This window comes from Anolis carolinensis, unplaced genomic scaffold (assembly GCF_035594765.1).
Source record: "Anolis carolinensis isolate JA03-04 unplaced genomic scaffold, rAnoCar3.1.pri scaffold_15, whole genome shotgun sequence".
NCBI lineage: Eukaryota > Metazoa > Chordata > Lepidosauria > Squamata > Dactyloidae > Anolis > Anolis carolinensis.
In genome coordinates, this window is record NW_026943826.1 from 8647117 (window position 1) to 8668231 (window position 21115).

The following is a 21115-nucleotide window of genomic DNA, read 5'->3' on the forward strand; positions in this document are numbered from 1 at the left end:
TTCCCTAATACTAACATAGAAAAAATCCTAACAGGAGGCCTCTCATTCATCAGGTTGCCATAATTCTTTACAGCCACACGGCACTTCACACACTGCTTGCTGTGAGCTGAATGCTCAACTATAAATATCCTGCTTTTGCATATTTTTGGATGCTCTGCTCTTTTTGAATAGTTTTCCCTAACACCAACATAGAAAAAATCCTAACAGGAGGTCTCTCATTCATCAGGTTGCCACAATTCTTTACAGCCACACGGCACTTCACACACTGCTTGCTGTGAGCTGAATGCTCAACTATAAATATCCTGCTTTTGCGTATTTTTGGATGCTCTGCTCTTTTTGGGTAGTTTTCCCTAACACCAACATAGAAAAAATCCTAACAGGAGGTCTCTCATTCATCAGGTTGCCACAATTCTTTATAGCCACATGGCACTTCACACACTGCTTGCTGTGAGTTGAATGCTCAACTATAAATATCCTGCTCTTGCATATTTTTGGATGTTTTGCCATTTTTGGATAGTTTTCACTAATACAGAAAATCCTAACATGTGGAACCCATGGATAAGGACTGCATTAACGAAGAATTAAGGGCAGAGAGTGATCTTCCAGACGCTGGACTACAATGTCCAGCATTTCCAAACTTGGGACAGATTGGATGGCGCAGAAAGGACTTGTGCAAAACACTTGGGGAGACAATGGGGTTTCTAGCCTCTACACTACTACAATGCTAAGACAGCTTGAGCAGCTGAGTCTGCATAAAGCAGCTACATATAATCCTAGGTAAGAAGGAATACATCTCCAGTATCAATGAGATAATTTCAAATAAGGTCACACTCGGCATGCCCGGTGGCACATGTGTGGCGAGAGCAATGCCTGGCCAAAACCAAGCAGAAAAGCATGGTCCATGAGCAAGGAGGCATGGGGAGGGGGAGGCGGAAAGGGAGGAAAGAGGTGGCCCTGCCAAGGAAGCCTCGGTACTGACATCTGTTGTATAGCAAGTCTCCTGCCAAGTCGCTAGATGTAGGAAACAGACTGCGCCGAGCAGAAAACACCAACTGACAGCCCAGGGAATAAGGTAATACAGGGAGAGAAGAGGCAAAAATATAAGTAATACGCATGCATATATCCACTGTTCCTGTTGTGCACCTTCAAGTCGTTGTCAAAGGCTTTCACAGCCGGAAATACTAGGTTGCTATGAGTTTTCCAGGCCATGTTCCAGAAGCATTCTCTCCTGACGTTTCACGCAGGCATCCTCAGAGGTTGTGAGGTCTGTTGGAAACCAGGCAAGTGGAGTTTATATATCTGTGGAAGGTCCAGGGTGGGAGAAAGAACTCTTGTCTGTTTGAGGCAAGTGCGAATGTTGCAATTGATCACCTTGATTAGCCTTGAATAACCTTGCAGCTTCAAAGCCTGGCTGCTTCCTGCCTGAGGGGAAACCATGAAAATGAACAAGATCTGGCTACCGTTATTTTAAAAAAGTCTAAAATCAGTACAGTAAATAAAGAATAAAGAACAAATCCGGGGAGCGGAGTGAGCGCCCGCTGTTAACTCCTGCTTCTGCCAAACTAGCAGTTCAAAAACATGCAAATGTGAGTAGATCAATAGGTACCGCTCCGGAGGGAAGGTAACGGCGTTCCATGCAGTCATGCCAGCCACATGACCTTGGAGGTGTCTACGGACAACGCCGGCTCTTCAGCTTAGAACCGGAGATGAGCACCAACCCCCAGAGTCGGACACGACTGGACTTAACGTCGGGGGAAAACCTTTACCTTTACTAAGAAGGGAAAACTACTCAAAACAGCAGAGCATCAAAAATATGAAAAAACTAGATACTTATAGTTGAGCATTCAGCTCACAGCAAGCGGAATGTGAAGTGCCATGTGGCTGTAAAGAATTTAGAGCTTAGGAGGGAAAAATAAAAAAAAATGGGATACTTATAGTTGAGCATTCAGCTCACAGCAAGCAGAGTGTGAAGTGCCATGTGGCTGTAAAGAATGTAGAGCTTAGGAGGCAAAGATACAAAAATGGGATACTTATAGTTGAGCATTCAGCTCACAGCAAGCAGAGCGTAAAGTGCCATGTGGCTGTAAAGAATTTAGAGCTTAGGAGGCAAAGATACAAAAACGGGATACTTATAGTTGAGCATTCAGTTCACAGCAAGCAGAGTGTGGAGTGCCATGTAGCTGTAAAGAATTTAGAGCTTAGGAGGGAAAGATACAAAAACGGGATACTTATAGTTGAGCATTCAGCTTACAGCAAGCAGAGTGTGTGAAGTGCCATGTGGCTGTAAAGAATTTAGAGCTTAGGAGGCAAAGATACAAAAACGGAATACTTCTAGTTGAGCATTCAGCTCACAGCAAGCAGAGCATGAAGTGCCAAGTGGCTTTACCTTTACTAACAATAATAATAATAACTTTATTTTGTTCAGAGGGGGAGTTGCCTCCAGAGTCATAATCAAATTCTCAAACCATTCTACCTCCTTCTCTCGCACTACAAAGGATGTTCTATTCCCAATGTCAGGAATGAGCAACAGGGCCTTTTCTCTCTCAATCCATGGAGTAAGGGAACATGCCATACTACCAGGTGGGAATTATTTCAGGGAAGAGTCTGAAGCAAGGCCAGATCCGAGCTCCCAAACTCACACAGCCCAGGCAGAGGATGGAGAGACACCCGCAAATTAAAAACAGTCGTTCATGCCCTGAAGCAATGGAGACAGCCCCGAGCAGTTTTAATGACAGCTCTAAATAATTTTGACAGCGAAATTACTTATTGGAGCTCACCTTTACACTGCCCTTGACACATCGCTAACAAGATGAGGCCTCGTTGTGCCCTCCCCATCCATCTATTTGCATTCCTGCTCTTGGATTTGCAGGCTCACCTGAACCTCAGCCAAGAAGCCAAACGGTCCAAAGTTCTGCTTTTGCCAACAGGAATTAAGCAAAATATCCAGCAAATGGCCACAATTCCATGAATGGATGGGAACCGTCCAAGCTTCATCCTCAGCCAGGTTAATACAAGAGAGAACCTTGCTTCCCGATCATTGCCGCTTTGCTTCCTTTCTCCTGACAAATCAATACAAAACAACCTTTAAGGCTATGCTGCAAGTAAAGGGACCGATCAATAGCGGCTCCCTTTTAATGCGGAAATGGGAGAACCTTTGGCCTTCCATAGATTTTGGACTACAAAGCCCAAAATGCCTTCTCACTGGCCACCCTTGAGATGTGTAGGCAGAAATGGCAAAATCTAGACACATAATAAAAATGAATACCGTATATACTCAAGTATAAGCCGACCTGAATATAAGCCGAGGCACCTAATTTTATCCACAAAAAACTGAGATAACTTATTGACTCGAGTATAAGCCGAGGGTGGGAAATGCAGCAGCTATGGGCAAATTTCAAAATAAAAATAGATACCAATAAAATTTCATTAATCGAGGCATCAGTAGGTTAAATGTTTTTGAATATTTACCATATCTCAAAGAAAAACAATAAACTAGCTCTATAAGTGGAAACGTAGGGGCAACAAAAACAATATGGTATGAACAATAACCTAATAATAATAATAATAATAATAATAATAATAATAATAATAATAATAATAATAATAAAAACTTCATTTGGATCCCACCCTATCTCCCCATGGGGACTCAGGCCGGCTTCCAACATAGTAACAGGCAAACATTCAATGCTTATATAAACAATGCAGAACTAGATATAGATCTATAATTATAGATACTAATTTCACATATGCTTTCCCCCCTGAAACATTTGCAAATCTCCTCTCTGTGTGTGTGTATTTCCCCTACAATATTTGCTCTCTCTCTCTCTCTCTCTCTCTCTCTCTCTCTCTCTCTCTCTATATATATATATATATATATTCATATCTATCTAGACATGTCTATATATATTTGTGTGTTCATTTCCGCCCTGTAATATTTGCAAGCCCTATATATAGGTAGGTAAGAATATATTCATATCTATCCAGACATCTCTCTTTATATAGATATTTGCAGAGACTTGCAAACATATGAGGGCAAATTCATATATAAAAATAATGTATATGTATTGCTACAGATACACAGGCACATGAATCTATATGTATAAAGGATTTGCAAAGACCTGCAAACGTAAGAGGGGAAATTCATATATAAAATTAATGTATATAGATAGATACACATATCAAGGTACATAGAGATGGCAAAAGCTTGCAAGGGGTTAATGCCTATATATCTGTAGGAGAGTTTAACAAATATTTCAGGGGAAAATGCTTTCAAAGATTAATGAAGATATATTTTTCTTCTTCCTGGCTTGCAAGGGTGTCTTTCTCTTTGCAAAACATTCCCTTGATTAAGAGCGAGGGAGGCTTTGCAAAAGAAAACACACTGATAAGGGAGGAGAAGAGAGAAATAGATCACATATTGCAAGCAACAGCCTGCAGGCTCCGTTGCTGGCCTTGACCTTGACCCAATTATAAGCCGGGGGAGGCTTTTTAGCTCATAAATAAGGGCTGAAAAACTCGGCTTATCTTCGAGTATATATGGTATATGTATTTATGTGTGTGGCTGGGGTGTCCACTTACACAGACAAGTGTCTGCCTCCACAAATAGCTATAACTCCCACTACTCAGGAGACACCAATGGCCCTCCCTCCAATGACATTGCAGATTATGGCGAGTGCCGTGAACATGTCCAATGTCCTCCACAAACACCATACTGCCCACCACCCAAGTGAAAGCTTGCATTCAGGGACAATTTCATCCTAGATTTTCTGTTTTTCCTCCACTACAAACATCCCAGTGTTTCTGACTCTCTCCAGTGGTGTGGAATTTGCATGACTCCGCCCACTGCCTCTTCCATAACCTTTTCGTATTTTTTTCTACGGCACACAGAGGAATTGATCAGCAACTGAACAGACTAGAGAAGTATTCACCATGATTTATGGGAGTTGTAGGGACTGGGATGTATAGTTTACCTGCAATCTAAGAGCACTCTGAACTCCACCAACGACGGACCTTGAACTAACTTGGCACACAGAACCCTCATGACAAAGAAAAAATACTGGAAGTCTTTGGAGGGATTTATAGCAGTTGTAGTTCACCTACATCCAGAGTACACTATGAACCCAAACAATGATGGATCTGGACCAAACTTGGCATGCATACCCAATATGCCCATATTTGAATATTGGTGGGTTTTGAGGGGAATCGGCCTGGACATTTTGGCATCGTAGGTTCTGGGATGTATAGTTCACCTGCAATCGATGAGCACTCTGAATTCCAAAGATGGAACTGGACCAAACTTGGCACACAGATCCCCATGAGCAGCAAAAAATACTGGAGGCCTTTGGTAGAAATTCACCTTGATTTGGGAGAGTTGTAGTTCACCTACATCCAGAGAGCACTGGATACTGGGATGTATAGTTCACCTGCAATCGATGAGCACTCTGAACTTCACCAAAGATGGAATTGGACCAAACTTGGTTCACAGAGCCCCATGACCAGCAAAAAATACTGGATGTCTTTGGGGAAAATTTACCTTGATTTGTGGGAGTTGTAGTTCACCTACATCCAGAGAGCACTGGGTACTGGGATGTATAGTTCACCTGCAATCGATGCGCACTCTGAACTCCACCAAAGATGGAATTGGACCAAACTTGGTTCACAGAGCCCCCAGGACCAGGAAAAAATACTGGAGGTCTTTGGTAGAAATTTACCTTGATTTGTGGGAGTTGTAGTTCACCTACATCCAGAGAGCACTGTGAACCCAAACAACGATGGATCTGGAGCAAACTTGGCACACAGACCTGATATCATGAAATTTGATTACTGGTGGGATTTGGAACTGACCTTTTTTTCCTGGGAATTGTAGTTCACTCATAACCATAGAAACCGTGACCTCCACCAATGATGGACCTGGACCAAAGTTTGCACACAGAATCCTCATGACTAACTCAACCTACTGGAGGAGTTTGAGGGGACTGACTCAGCATAGTGGGAGTTGTAGTTTACCCTACAGTTAGAGAGCACACAACCCCACCAATGATGCATCCAGAGCAAACTTGCCCAAGGTAACAAACTTTAAGTACGGATGGAGTTTTTCAGGGTTAACCTGCCATGTTGTCTGCTGTAGTTAATACACAACCTTATTAAAAACTGACTTTTTCAAATAACCTGGGCAACACCAGGTACCCAAGCTAACAACAACAACAATAACAACAAATGTTATTACCTGCCTATCCTTACATCTCGAGATAAGGTACAAAGAGAAAAATCACTCTTAAAATGCAAGACACATGTAGTAATGCTATGTAGTAATTACTGTATTTACGAATTTAGCACCAAAATATCACGATGTATTGAAAACATTGAGTACAAAAATGCATTGGATAATCCAGAACGTTGGATAAGCGAGTGTTGGATAAGTTTAGTCAGTTTAGTCTGCATCTTAGTCACACAGAGAGACACTGTTCTAAACTTTCTCACTTTGTCCCTCTGTTTCTTAGCTTCCCCAGCTCTCGTGGCTCCAGCGATTGAAATAATTTAGGATAAATCGGTGAGGAGGCAGTGCTGACATAACTCATCTTAGAAAGAACAATGGCCTGCCATTCTCTGTTTGTTTAAAAACAAAAGCAGGGTTGCATATACAAACACTGCTGTCTTGTGATCTTCCTTGGAGTTGTGCCCTCACTGACACACTCTTTCCGAGGCATTTTAAGGAGGCTTCACCACTTCTAGGTAAAGAAGAGCGATGGCCTCCTGGAGCTATCCTCCCTGGGATTCCTTAAAAATACCCTCTTTTTTCCTTTCTGCTGTGGACTTAATGCTTCCTTACAACACTTCCTACTACAGTGCTCCCTCGCTACTTCACGGTTTGCTTTTCGCGGGGATTTTTTGTGGTCCAAGGCACTCTCAAAATAAAAATAGATCCCAATGAAACCCCTGCAATATTTGCAAGCCCTATATTCATATATATATCTAGACATCTCTCTCTATAGAGATAATTATATCTGTATAAGGTTTGCAAACATGTGAGGTGAAAATTCATATATAAAATAATGTATACACATGGATACAGATATACAGGTACATGGAAATCTCTAGATATCTATATGTATATAGGATTTGCAAAGACTTGAAAACATATAAGGGGAAATTCATATATAAAATTAATGTACAGTAGAGTCTCACTTATCCAACACTCGCTTATCCAACGTTCTGGATTATCCAACGCATTTTTGTATCAATGTTTTCAATACATCATGACATTTTGGTGCTAAATTCGTAAATGCAGTAATTACTACATAGCATTACTGCATATTGAACTACTTTTTCTGTCAAATTTGTTGTATAACATGATGTTTGGGTGCTTAATTTGTAAAATCATAACCTAATTTGATGTTTAATAGGCTTTTCTTTAATGCCTCCTTATTATCCAACATATTCGCTTATCCAACATTCTGCCGGCCCATTTATGTTGGATAAGTGAGACTCTACTGTATATAGATAGATAGATACAGATATAAAGGTACATAGGGATTGCAAAGGCTTACAGGGGGAAATAAATGCCTATATATCTGTAGCAGAGATTAACAAATATTTCAGGGGAAAATGCTTTTATAAGATTAAGGTGTGTGTGTGTGTGTGTGTGTGTGTGTGTGTGTGTATTTCCCCCTCATATGTTTGCAAAACAGAACAGTCAGAAAAGAGATACCATATATACTCGAGTATAAGCTGACCCGAATATAAGCCAAGGAACCTAATTTTACCACAAAAAACTGGGATAACTTATTGACCTGAGTATAAGCCGAGGGTGGGAAATGAAGCAGCTACTGGTAAATTTCAAAATAAAAATAGATACCAATAAAATTACATTAATCAAGGCCTCAATAGGTTAAATAATGTATATATATGGATACAGATATACAGGTACATGGATCTATATGTATATAGGATTTGCAAAGACCTGCAAACATATGAGGGGAAAATTCATATATAAAATTAATGTAAATAAATAGATAGATACAGATATAATCTATATATATAAAAGGGTAATGAAATTTCAGCCTAGGACAAAACAACAAAACTACACATCCCAGAAACACTAAACTTGGCAGCACAACCCCTCATCCATGCCTCTACGTTCAAAAGAAAAGAAAAATAAAGTCCTAATTAGAGGGAGAGGAATAATTATTTTTATCCAATTGCTGCCAGTTAGAAGGCTAAGCTCCGTCAGGGGAAAACCTTTACCCATTACCTTAACTACCACCAATACCTCAATACTTTATTTCCCATACCACCAGACTTCGCCACAGCAACGCGTGGCTGGGCACAGCTATTGGCTATATATATTTTCTTCTTCCTGACTTGCAAGGGCTTCTTTCCCTTTTCAAAACATTCCCTGGGTTAAGAGCGAGGGAGGCTTTGGAAAAGAAAACACACTCATAAGGGAGGGTAAGGTAAGAGATAAATATATCGCATATTGCAAGCTTGCCCTTGACCCGATTATAAGCCGGGAGAGGCTTTTTCAGCTCATAAATAAAGGCGGAAAAACTTGGCTTATCTTTGAGTATATACTGTAAGTGATAGTTTTAAGGGAATTAAGCCTTTCTTTTTGTTTAAACTGTGATGCCGAAAAGCAGAGGAGGAGCCGAGATCGTTGCGGGTGGGTTTTGGTACCGGGAGCGCCTTAACCGTTACACGCGCTCGAAGAAGGAGCCGAAGGAACCGGCTCCAAACAGATCCACACTAGGCATGTCCAATCGATGAAAAAAATGTTTCAATTCTCGTTTCTAAAGTAGGGGTGCTGGCGCTTCGATAGAGAAAGTATTTCCGATTTTTTCACGCAAAAATTTCGGATATTTCCGAAAATTTGCAATGATTCTAAATGTTTCTTAAAATGGCGGATGCGCATGCGCAATCGCTACACATTGTGTCCATTGTGGAAGCTTCTGATTGGCCGGGGAGCAGCAGCCATGTTAGGCTGCGCTAATCTCCCATTCAAGGTAGGTTGCAGAAACAATTTTTTAAAAAATATATTTTTAAAATTATATTTTAAAAAATGTTATGGGGGGAAAAATTAACAAACCATTAAGAGACAGTTAGAGAATGGGCCAACAATGGTTCGAATTACATTGCTGGTTGCGCTGTGAGACAATGTCTCGGAATGCGTATCAAAAAGTGAGAACAATCCGAAATAATTCCGATATACGATTCAAAACGATTTTTTGGACATGTCTAATCCACACACAAGTCTAATCACCAAGGTGAAATGTTTGGAAAGTTTGGAAAGGGTTGTACGGACGGAGCCAAGAACTCAGGGCGATTTACGTTGCCGGTAGATCCGGCCCAGGAACCGGCCAAGTCCTATTTCTGGCAGAAATGTGCACATGCCGGGAAAGAGAGCAATGTGAGATTGGTTTTGCAGAGCTGGGGCGAAAAGAAAAGCGAGGGGAAGGGAACCAGTGCTCTCTCGCGGGCCAGGAGGCGGGAGGAGAGGCCAGGCGGGCACCCAGCCAAGCGGAGCTCCGCTTGGCTGGGTGCCCGCCTGGCCTCTCCTCCCGCTTCCTGGCCCACGAGAGAGCGGGACCCCCGCCTGCCCCGAGCCTGACCTCTCTGGCGGCCAGCCCTTCCCTTCCGCCCCATTAGCCAGAGGGAGGGGAGAGGCGAGGAATGCACTCGTCTCTGCCTTTCTCCTCTGCCCGCATACTTGAGATGCTATTTCTTTACCATACCTCCCAGAATCCTCCGCAGTGTTTCTTTTTCTCCCCAGTTCTGGGAAACGCATCACTCTCGGCACTGTTTTTCCAGCTTACGCTGCCAACAACGCTCCCCACCTCCTGTCAAAGGGCAGCAAGGGAGGCCAAAAGGCCACTCGGCACTCACATTATACAATGGAAGCCTCTATATGTCTTAAGTCCCACTGAAAATCTCCTTCCCCAAAAAATCCCAGAATAAGTAACTCACCAACAATAACAATAAGGTTGTTATGAGTTTTTCGGACTGTATGGCCATGTTCCAGAAACATTCCCTCCTGATGTTTTGCCCACATCTATGGCAGGCCTCCTCAGACGTTTTCTGTATATTCTCCTTCCAGTCTTGCCCCCAGAGTCAGTTGAAAGTCGTTTACCAACAATAACAAGCAGGTTGCTGTGAGTTTTTCGGACTGTATTGCCATGTTCCAGAAACATTCCCTCCTGATGTTTTGCCCACATCTATGGCAGGCCTCCTCAGATGTTTTCTGCATATTCTCCTTCCAGTCTTGATCCCAGTTGAAAGTCGTTTACCAACAATAACAAGCAGGTTGCTATGAGTTTTTTGGACTGTATGGCTATGTTCCAGAAACATTCTCTCCTGATGTTTTGCCCACATCTATGGCAGGCGTCCTCAGACGTTTTCTGCATATTCTCCTTCCAGTCTTGCCCCCAGAGTCAGTTGAAAGTCGTTTACCAACAATAACAAGCAGGTTGCTGTGAGTTTTTCGGACTGTATTGCCATGTTCCAGAAACATTCCCTCCTGATGTTTTGCCCACATCTATGGCAGGCCTCCTCAGATGTTTTCTGCATATTCTCCTTCCAGTCTTGATCCCAGTTGAAAGTCGTTTACCAACAATAACAAGCAGGTTGCTGTGAGTTTTTCGGGCTGTATGGCCGTGTTCCAGAAACATTCCCTCCTGATGTTTTGCCCACATCTATGGCAGGCCTCCTCAGATGTTTCCTGCATATTCTCCTTCCAGTCTTGATCCCAGTTGAAAGTCGTTTACCAACAATAACAAGCAGGTTGCTGTGAGTTTTTCGGGCTGTATGGCCGTGTTCCAGAAACATTCCCTCCTGATGTTTTGCCCACATCTATGGCAGGCCTCCTCAGATGTTTTCTGCATATTCTCCTTCCAGTCTTGATCCCAGTTGAAAGTCGTTTACCAACAATAACAAGCAGGTTGCTGTGAGTTTTTCGGGCTGTATGGCCGTGTTCCAGAAACATTCCCTCCTGATGTTTTGCCCACATCTATGGCAGGCCTCCTCAGATGTTTCCTGCATATTCTCCTTCCAGTCTTGCCCCCAGAGTCAGTTGAAAGTCGCTTACCAACAATAACAAGCAGGTTGCTATGAGTTTTTCGGACTGCATAGCTATGTTCCAGAAACATTCCCTCCTGATGTTTTGCCCACATCTATGGCAGGCATCCTCAGATGTTTTCAACAGACTCTCCTTCCAGTCTTGCTCCCTCCTCTCTTGCTCTCTCCCCATCTCTCTCTTCATGAAGCCAAACATACCAGGGATAAAAACAACACAAAATCAACTAACCCAAAGTTCCTCAGAATGGACAAAAGCAAAGCGGACAGCAATCTCCCAAAATGGACAAGAGCAGGAGGCAGAGGCATGAGGCACAGAGGTTGCTCCCTTGAAGCCATAAAGTCCTGTACTCTGGGTAATAACAACAACAACAACAACAATATACCAGGAATAAAAACCACACAAAATCAACTAACTCAAAGTTTCTCAAAGTGGACAAGAGCAAAGCAGACAGCAATCTCCCAAAATGGACAAGAGCAGGAGGCACAGAGGCACGAGGCACAGAGGCTGCTCTCTTGAAACCATAAAGTCCTGTACTCTGGGTAATAATAATAATAATAACAACAACAACATACCAGGAATAAAAACCACTCAAAATCAACTAACCCAAAGTTCCTCAAAGCGGACAAGAGCAAAGCAGAGAGCAATCTCCCAAAATGGACAAGAGCAGGAGACAGAAAGGTACGAGGCACAGAAGCTGCTCCCTTGAAGCCATAAAATTATTATTAGTATTATTATTATTATTATTATTACCGCTCCGGTGGGAAGGTAATGGCGCTCCATGCAGTCATGCCAATGGCCACATGACCTTGGAAGTGTCTACGGACAACGCCGGCTCTTCGGCTTAGAAATGGAAATGAGCACCAACCCCCAGAGTCTGACATGACTGGACTTAACGTCAGGGGAAACATTTACCTTTACTATTACATATATGGCAAACATTCAGTGCTGTTATACAATTGAGAAAGACAGACAGTACACAAACAGAGGCAAGGCTGGCTCTTAACTCAAAACACTGCTCTTATGTCGAAGCAAAACTCGGGCCGAGCAACAAAATGCTCTTAAGTTGGGATGCTCTTAACAGAGGTGCAACTGTAAACACAAAGGCGGAGGGATTGGAGCACACTATTGCATGTATCCATGTGTTGTCGAAGGCTTTTATCGCATGTATCATGTAACATTTTGCCTTTTTCTGTTTGGAAGAAATCCCAAGGCTAATCTGGATCAAACCCAGCCAAAAACATATAGACTGAGGAGAGATCCTCCAAAGCTGAAGAAAGGCAGGAGACTCTTACTGGCACCAAGGCGGAAACAAATCCTCGCATGTTCCTAATGAGGTTTCACGGAGGACCACAAATATCCAGTCGGGAAGCCGCTCCAGGCACAAGATGTGGCCGGGAAGCCAGTTTCCTGCCTCGTCGCTGTCCACAGCCAGATGCAATTTCCTCTCCAAATCAATTCCGCCCCCGCCGCCGTCCCCGCTCGGCCTTTCTGGGTGGCTGACGCGGTCTCAAACCCTTCACGGAGGTTGATTAAAGCCCCTGACACCACAAATTTGATTTGGCACAATGATGGCAAAGGGAGGAGGGGAGGGAGAGCGGCGGCAAGAAGGGGAGAGATTCAATTTCAAGGACCGGGATTTGGAGCGTTTCCTTCTCTTGGCCTAGGCAACAAAGCGGGGAAGGGATAAGGATCAAACACCACAATGAGTAGGTTTTACTATGTGATATTGTGACGGCCCTCAAGCTCCGTTTACTCTGGAAGACTACCAATACATTTCTATGAGTGTCTTATGTTCACATGTGAAAAGCCAGAGGCCAGAATCCCAAAATAGTTACCGTTTATACTCGAGTATAAGCCGACCCGAATATAAGCCGAGGCACGTAATTTTACCACCAAAAAAACTGGGAAAACATTGACTCCAGTGTAAGCCGAGGGTGGTAAATTTCAGAAATAAAAACAGATACCAATAAAATTACATTAATTGAGGCATCGGTAGCTTAAATGTTTTTGAAAGCTCAAATTTAAGATAAGACTGTCCAACTCTGATCCAATCATGATTCTCATCTTCTTCAATGTAAATGTGCTTATGTATCTTTTTAATAATAATAGAGTAAAATAATACATGTAATAATAATAATAATAAATACAGGAAAATAATACATGTAGTAATAAATAGAGTAAAATAATAAATGCAATAATAATAATAATATCAGAGTGAAATAATAATTTTATTATTATTATTATTAATAATAATAATAATACAGTAGAGTCTCACTTATCCAACATAAATGGGCCGGCAGAACGTTGGATAAGCGAATATGTTGGATAATAAGGAGAGATTAAGAAGAAGCCTATTAAACACCAAATTAGATTATGATTTTACAAATTAAACACCAAAACATCATGTTATACAACAAATTTGACAGAAAAAGTAGTTAAATACGCAGCAATACTACGTAGTAATTACTGTATTTACAAATTTAGCACCAAAATATCATGATGTATTGAAAACATTGATTACAAAAATGCGTTGGATAATCCAGAATGTTGGATAATCGAATGTTGGATAAGTGAGACTCTACTGTAATAATAGAGTAAAATAAATGTAATAGTAGCAACAATAATAGAGAAAAATAATAAATGTAAAAATACCAATAATAATAGAGAAAAATAATAAATGTACCATATATTCTCGAGTATAAGCTGACCCAAATATAAGCCAACCAGGACCCTCACCCGAGTATAAGCCAAGGGGGGCTTTTTCTGTCTTAAAAAAAGGGCTGAAAAACTAGGCTTATACTCGAGTATATACGGTACTTTTTCGGACTACGATATTTACTGCTTTTTAAAAATTGAGTCAAAAGCGACTTGAGAGAATTGGCAGTCTATAAAGATGTTGCCCAGGAGATGCCCAAATGTGTTAGTTGGGAGGCTTCTCTCAAGTCCCGCACAAGCTAGAGCTAACAGGAGGGAGCTCACCCCATCTCATGGATTTGAACCAGGTCAACAACCCAACCTTCAGGTCAGCAGTCCAGCCGGCACAGGGGTTTAACCCAGTGGTTCTCAACCTTCCTAATGCCACGACCCCTTAACACAGTTCCTCATGTTGTGGTGATCCACAACCATAAAATTATTTTTGTTGCTACTTCATAACTTTTATTTTGCTACTGTTATGAATCATAAAGGGAGAAAGATAGGATACAAATAAAGATGTATTATTATTATTATTTTATTATGACACAGCAAACAAGATAGATATGCTGGATTTCACATCACAAAATCACAAGTCGAACACTTCCCAAATGTCTAGGACTGTGTGATGTATTTTCGGATGATGCGTGCAGATCCCAGCAGGGTGGCCTTTTGCAGTTGGCAGATCGTGATTTTGTCAATGTCTATTGTTTCCAAATGCCGGCTGAGATCTTTTGGCATGGCACCCAATGTGCCCATCACCACCGGGACCACCTGCACTGGTTTCTGCCAGAGTCTTTGAAGTTCAATCTTGAGGTCCCGATAGCGACATCAATGATCCAAACCTTTTTCTTTTCCACAACTGTGATGTCTGGTGTGTTGTGTTCCAGAACTTTGTCAGTCTGGATTCGGAAGTCCCACAGTATCTTTGCGTGCTCATTTCCAAGACTTTTGCAGGTTTGTGATCCCACCAGTTCTTTTCTGCTGGGAGGTGGTACTTGAGGCATAAGTTCCAATGAATCATTTGGGCCACATGGTTGTGCCTCTGTTTGTAGTCTGTCTGTGCAATTTTCTTACAGCAGCTGAGGATATGATCCATGGTTTCGTCGGTTTCCTTGCACAGTCTGCATTTTGGGTCATCAGCTGATTTTTCGATCTTGGCCTGAATGGCCTTTGTCCTGATGTCTTGCTCCTGGGCTGCAAGGATCAGGCCTTCTGTCTCCTTCTTCAGGGTCCCATTCGTGAGCCAGAGCCAGGTCTTCTCCTTATCAGCTTTTCCTTCAATTTTGTCAAGGAACTTTCCATGCAATGTTTTGTTGTGCCAGCTGTCAGCTCTAGTTTGTAGTGTGGTTTTCTTTTACTGGTTTTTTGTCTGCTATGCTTTGAGGAGTTTCTGATTTTGACTTCAATCAAAGCAGGTTCTTCACTTTGCTTTCCATATTCTGCCAGGGCATGTTCTTCTTCTTTGACTGCTTGTTTTACTTGTAAGAGTCCTCTTCCTCCTGATCTTCTGGGCAAATATAGCCGGTCAACATCACTGCGAGGGTGCAGTGAATGATGAATGGTCATGAGTTTTCTTGTTTTTCTGTCCAAATTGTCCAGTTCTGCCTGTGTCCAGTTTATGATGCCAGCAGTATATCTTATGACAGGTATGGCCCAGGTGTTTATGGCCTTGATGGTGTTGCCTCCATTGAGCTTGCTTTTGAGAATTTTTCTGACCTTTTGTGTGTATTCTTTGCTGACCACAGTCTTCACATGTTCATGCTTGATGTTGTCCAGCTGTAATATGCCCAGATATTTATAGGCCTCTGGCTGGTGACACTTTATTGTTTGGCCATTGGGCATATTTATGCCCTCACTTTCAATGATTTTTCCCTTCTTCAATGCCACTGTCGAACATTTGTCCAAACCAAACTCCATGCTGATATCAGTGCTAAAAATTCAGACAGTGTTAGTCAGAGACTGGATTTCAGTTTCCATTTTCCCATACAGCTTCAGGTCATCCATGTACATCAGATGCGAAATTTTGTGAGATTTCGTAGATGTTTGATAGCCGAGATTTGTTTTTTGTAAGATTGTTGACAGAGGGATCATGGCAATAATGAAAAGAAGAAGGGACAATGAGTCTCCCTGGAAAATTCCTCTTCTGGTGTGATGTATTATTATTATTATTATTATTATTATTATTATTATTATTATTATTGGAATGAAGACAGAGTATGACACAGCAAACAAGATAGATATGCTGGATTTCGTATCACAAAATCACAAGTCGAACACTTCTCAAGTGTTTAGGACTGTGTGATGTATTATTATTATTATTATTGTTGTTGTTGTATGACACATCAAACAAGATAGATATGCTGGATTTCGTATCACAAAATCACAAGTCAAACACTTCCCAAGTGTCTAGGACTGTGTGATGTATTATTATTATTATTATTATTATTATTATTATTATTATTATTATTATTATTATTGTATGACACAGCAAACAAGATAGATATGCTGGATTTCGTATCACAAAATCACAAGTTGAACACTTCTCAAGTGTTTAGGACTGTGTGATGTATTATTATTATTGTTGTTGTTGTTGTTGTATGACACAGCAAACAAGATAGATATGCTGGATTTCGTTTCACAAAATCATAAGTCGAACACTTCCCAAGTGTCTAGGACTGTATGATATTATTATTATTATTATTATTATTATTATTATTATTATTATTATTGTATGACACAGCAAACAAGATAGATATGTTGGATTTCGTATCACAAAATCACAAGTCGAACACTTCCCAAGTGTTTAGGACTGTGTGATGTACTATTATTATTATTATTATTATTATCATCATCATCATCATCATCATCATCATATTCGGACCTACAGTCCTTTTATACACCTTTGAACGAAGAATGAAGACTTGCCAATCACTATAAGGCCTAGACAACTCCTGGAATGTTCGGACTGAAACCCAAAACGGACTCCCCGCTCCACCAACACGGAAGCCACTATTTGTGTCTTTCTGAGCCCGACCTTGTTGTATATCTTCAGCCCACGAACCCCTCCAGTCTATCCAGAAAGAGTCCCTGACCTATGGGCATCCACACACATATAACATAACCCCGAGGAAGCTGAACAGGACTCGGAATAGAGACAAGGGTTGTGGGTTTCACCCCGGTTTGAGCGATCATCTTACCACTGGAGACGAAATTCGACACCCAGGGCAATCACAGATTGGAGGATGTACCTGTAAGATGCCTTTGGACATAAGCGTCTTCAGACTTTTCCCTGGAGAAAGGAGACAAGAAAAACAACGGGAAAAGGATGAGTCTTGGCTAAGAGTGAGGCACACCAGGAAAATCCTGCCAGCAGAGAAGGTTTGAGGCTTGCGACACATAAAACTTTCAAAATCCCTTAAAAAATAATAGAAAATAATCATTATACCGCCACCCAAAAGCCATGTTTCCAAAGAAAGGGTAGCCCTGCCAAAGTTGCCAAGTGACAGCTCCAAGAGAAGGCCATTTAATAATAATAATAATAATAATAATAATAATAATAATAATAATAATAATATCACCATCATTCCTTATCCCACTCCCCAATCCGTATCTTTCTATTTATTTATATTTTACTAGCTGTGCCCGGCCACGCGTTGCTGTGGCAAAGGGGTGGTGGTATTGGTTAAAAATTGTGTAATTTTTATTTGACGTTATTTGTATTTTTAATTAATTTTATTGTAAGTTATCTTTTTATTTATTATATTTTATTATTTTCTTGTATAAATTTTAGTTATTTTTTGTTATTAATTTTTTAGTGTTTTTAATTATTTTTTAGTGTTTTTTATTATTTTTTATTGGGTTGCTAGGAGACCAAGTTGGAGGAGCTTAGCCTTCTAACTGGCAGCAATTGGATAAAAGCAATTATTCCTCTCTCTCTAATTAGGACTTTATTTTTCTTTTCTTTTTGTTGTATCAACCTAGAGGCGTGGATGATGGATTGTGTCGTCAAATTTCGAGGTTGGGGGGCCTGTAGTTTTGTTGTTTTGTGGGTCGCCGTGATGCCATCACTCTTTATATATATATATATATATATATATATATATATATATATATATATATAGATTGTATTAATTTTTTAGTGTTTTTATTGTATTATTTGTATTTATTTTATTTTTTTATTCTTTTATTAACACTGGGCTGAGTGGGTTGCTAGGAGACCAAGTGGGCAGAGCTTAGAGCCTTCTAAGTGGCAGAAATTGGATATAAACAATTATTTCTCTCCCTCTAATTAGGACTTTATTTTTCTTTGCTTTTTGTTGTATCAACCTAGAGCCGTGGATGATGGGTTGTGTCGTCAAATTTCGAGGTTGGGGGGCCTGTAGTTTTGTTGTTTTGTGGGTCGCCGTGATGCCATCACTCTTTTATATATACAGATTTATTACAGTATTTGTATGCCGCCCTTCTCACCCAATAGGGGACTCAGGGCGGCTTACAATTAAACACATATATAAAAATAATACAGTTCATTCAATCGATTAAAATGAAATACATTACACATTCATAAAAATATACATATAGATATACAATTGGCACATTTCGAATCTAAAAACGGTCTGAATCTAAAAACTGGGTCTTCTAGATTTTATCTTATCATGATGTTCATAAAAGACTCAATAAAAACTATTTAAATAATAATATTTAAAATAATAATTTATTATTATTATTGATAATAATAATAATTTTATTATTATTATTGATAATAATTTTTATTATTATTGATGATAATAATAATTTTTATTATTATTGATGATAATAATAATTTTATTATTATTGATAATAATAATAATTTTTATTATTATTGATAATAATAATAATTAATGATAATAAATATTGGAGTCATACAATCATACAGTTGGAACAGGCCATGTGGGCCATCTAGTCCACAATCAAAGCACCCCTGACAGATGGCCATCCAAGCCTCTGTTTCAAAGCTTCCAAGGAAAGAGTTTCTACAGATGCCCAGAGCAAAAACACATAACATAGACATGCAATTCTAACGCGCACCCCATATATATATATATACACACACACACACACACACACACACATATACACATACGCACACACATTGCATATATATTAAAGGCTGTCTTAAGAACTGAATAAACATTTTTTCAATCCCGCCTTGCTCGAGGTGGTGGACGTGATAGAATGCAAACTCGAAACCAAACCAAATTTCACTATTAGTGCGAACCATGGGGAGAGGCGGGTAAGAAATGAAATTATTATTATTATTATTAATAATAATAATAGTAGTAGTAGTAGTAGTGTATTGTTGAAGGCTTTCATGGCCGGATTCTCTATGATTCTATGGTTGCTGTGAGTTGTACAGGCTGTATGGCCATGTTCCATAAGCATTCCCTCCTGACGTTTCGCAGGAAGCAGCCAGGCTTTGAAGCTCCAAGACTAGTCAATGCTTATTTATTTATTTTGTGTCAAAAGCATTGCATATCAATGCTAGTCAATGCTAATCAAGCTCGCCAATGGCCAACATTCGCACTTGCTTCCAACAGGCAAGAGTTCTTTCTCCCATCCTGAACAATGTTTCACAGAGGGTGCCTCCAGGCAACAAAGGCCAGGCTACCTAATATATAATATATTGTATATACATATAATATTGATAATATTACAATGGAATACAATATTATACTACTAATTATACAATATAATAATATTACAGTAGAGTCTCACTTATCCAACATAAACATATATTATGTTATATTATTATTACTTTACATTAATATATCGTTACTATTACTTCACATTATTATATTATTACAGTAGAGTCTCACTTATCCAAGCTAAACAGGCCGGCAGAACGTTGGATAAGCAAATATGTTGGATAATAAGGAGGGATTAAGGAAAAGCCTATTAAACATCAAATTAGGTTATGATTTTACAAATTAAGCACCAAAACATCATCTTATACAACAAATTTGACTGAAAAAGCAGTTCAATATGCAGTAATGCTATGTAGTAATTACTGTATTTACAAATTTAGCACCAAAATATCACAATGTATTGAAATCATTGACTACAAAAATGCGTTGGATAATCCAGAACGTTGGATAAGCGAGTGTTGGATAAGTGAGACTCTACTGTAATAATAAAAATCAGCTGATGACCCAAAATGCAGACTCTGCAAGGAAACCGACGAAACCATTGATCATACCCTCAGCTGCTGTAAGAAAATCGCACAGACAGACTACAAACAGAGGCACAACTATGTGGCCCAAATGATTCATTGGAACTTATGCCTCAAGGACCACCTCCCAGCAGTAAAGAACTGGTGGGATCACAAACCTGCAAAAGTATTGGAAAATGAGCACGCAAAGATACTGTGGGACTTCCGAATCCAGACTGACAAAGTTCTGGAACACAACACACCAGACCTCACAGTTGTGGAAAAGAAAAAGGTTTGGATCATTGATGTCAGTCGCATTGACGAAAAACAACAAGAAAAAAAATCAACCGTTATCAAGACCTCAAAACTGAACTGCAAAGGCTATGGCAGAAACCAGCACAGGTGGTCCCAGTGGTGATGGGCACACTGGGTGCCATGCCAAAAGATCTCAGCTGGCATTTGGAAACAACAGACATTGACAGGATTACGATCTGCCAACTGCAAAAGGCCACCCGACTGGGATCTGCAGGCATCATCCGAAAATACATCACACAGTCCTAGACACTTGGGAAGTGTTCGACTTGGGATTTTGTGATGCAAAATCCAGCATATCTATCTTGTTTGCTGTGTCATACAATAATAATAATAATATAATAATAATAATATAATTATAATAATATAGTATATTATTATTATTATTATTATTATTATTATTATTATTATTATTATTATTAATGTACCGCCCTATCTCCCAGAAGACCAATGAGGCACATCTTCTTCCCCACCAAAGCCTCCCCTTTAGATCCCACACTCACCACCTGCCTTCCTCTCTCTCTTCCTTCCTCTCGAGAGGGAGGAATAGAAGTAAGGAAGGAAGGAGTGCGCATAGACACAGCCCACTCCCTCTTTCCCATCCGAGTGGGAGGGGTGCCTCTGAGCATGGGCAGAGTGATAGTCAAAGCAGAGAGAAAAGGAAGGGTCTTCCTTCTTTCCTTCCTTTCTTCCTTCCTATCTCTTTCTACCTTGAGCTTTGCTGGTTGTCAAACTACACATTGCCGGGCTGCAGGACTCACTAGCTTGAGCTCAATGCTCCATGCAGAAAACATTGCTCAAGTTGGGTTGCTGTGAGTTTTTCCAGGCTGTCCGGCCATGTTCCAGAAGCATTCTCT

The 21115-nt window shown here is 40.4% G+C and overlaps 1 protein-coding gene across 7 annotated transcripts in view; it reads right to left on the reverse strand.

The window, feature by feature from the left end:
• The window catches only part of samd11 (sterile alpha motif domain containing 11), a 168944-nt gene that overhangs the window by 143308 nt on the left and 4521 nt on the right, over positions 1-21115 (reverse strand). For 6 of the 7 annotated variants that reach the window (XR_010001387.1, XM_062965937.1, XM_062965935.1 and 3 more), the window contains exon 2: positions 16960-17051. Coding sequence is in view for 6 of the 7 variants with exons in the window: in XM_062965937.1 (XP_062822007.1) it covers positions 16960-17051 (92 nt within the window). In the remaining variant the exon portion in view is untranslated. The remainder of the gene's footprint in view (positions 1-16959; positions 17052-21115) is intronic. The other variant, XM_062965934.1, reaches the window with a different exon arrangement.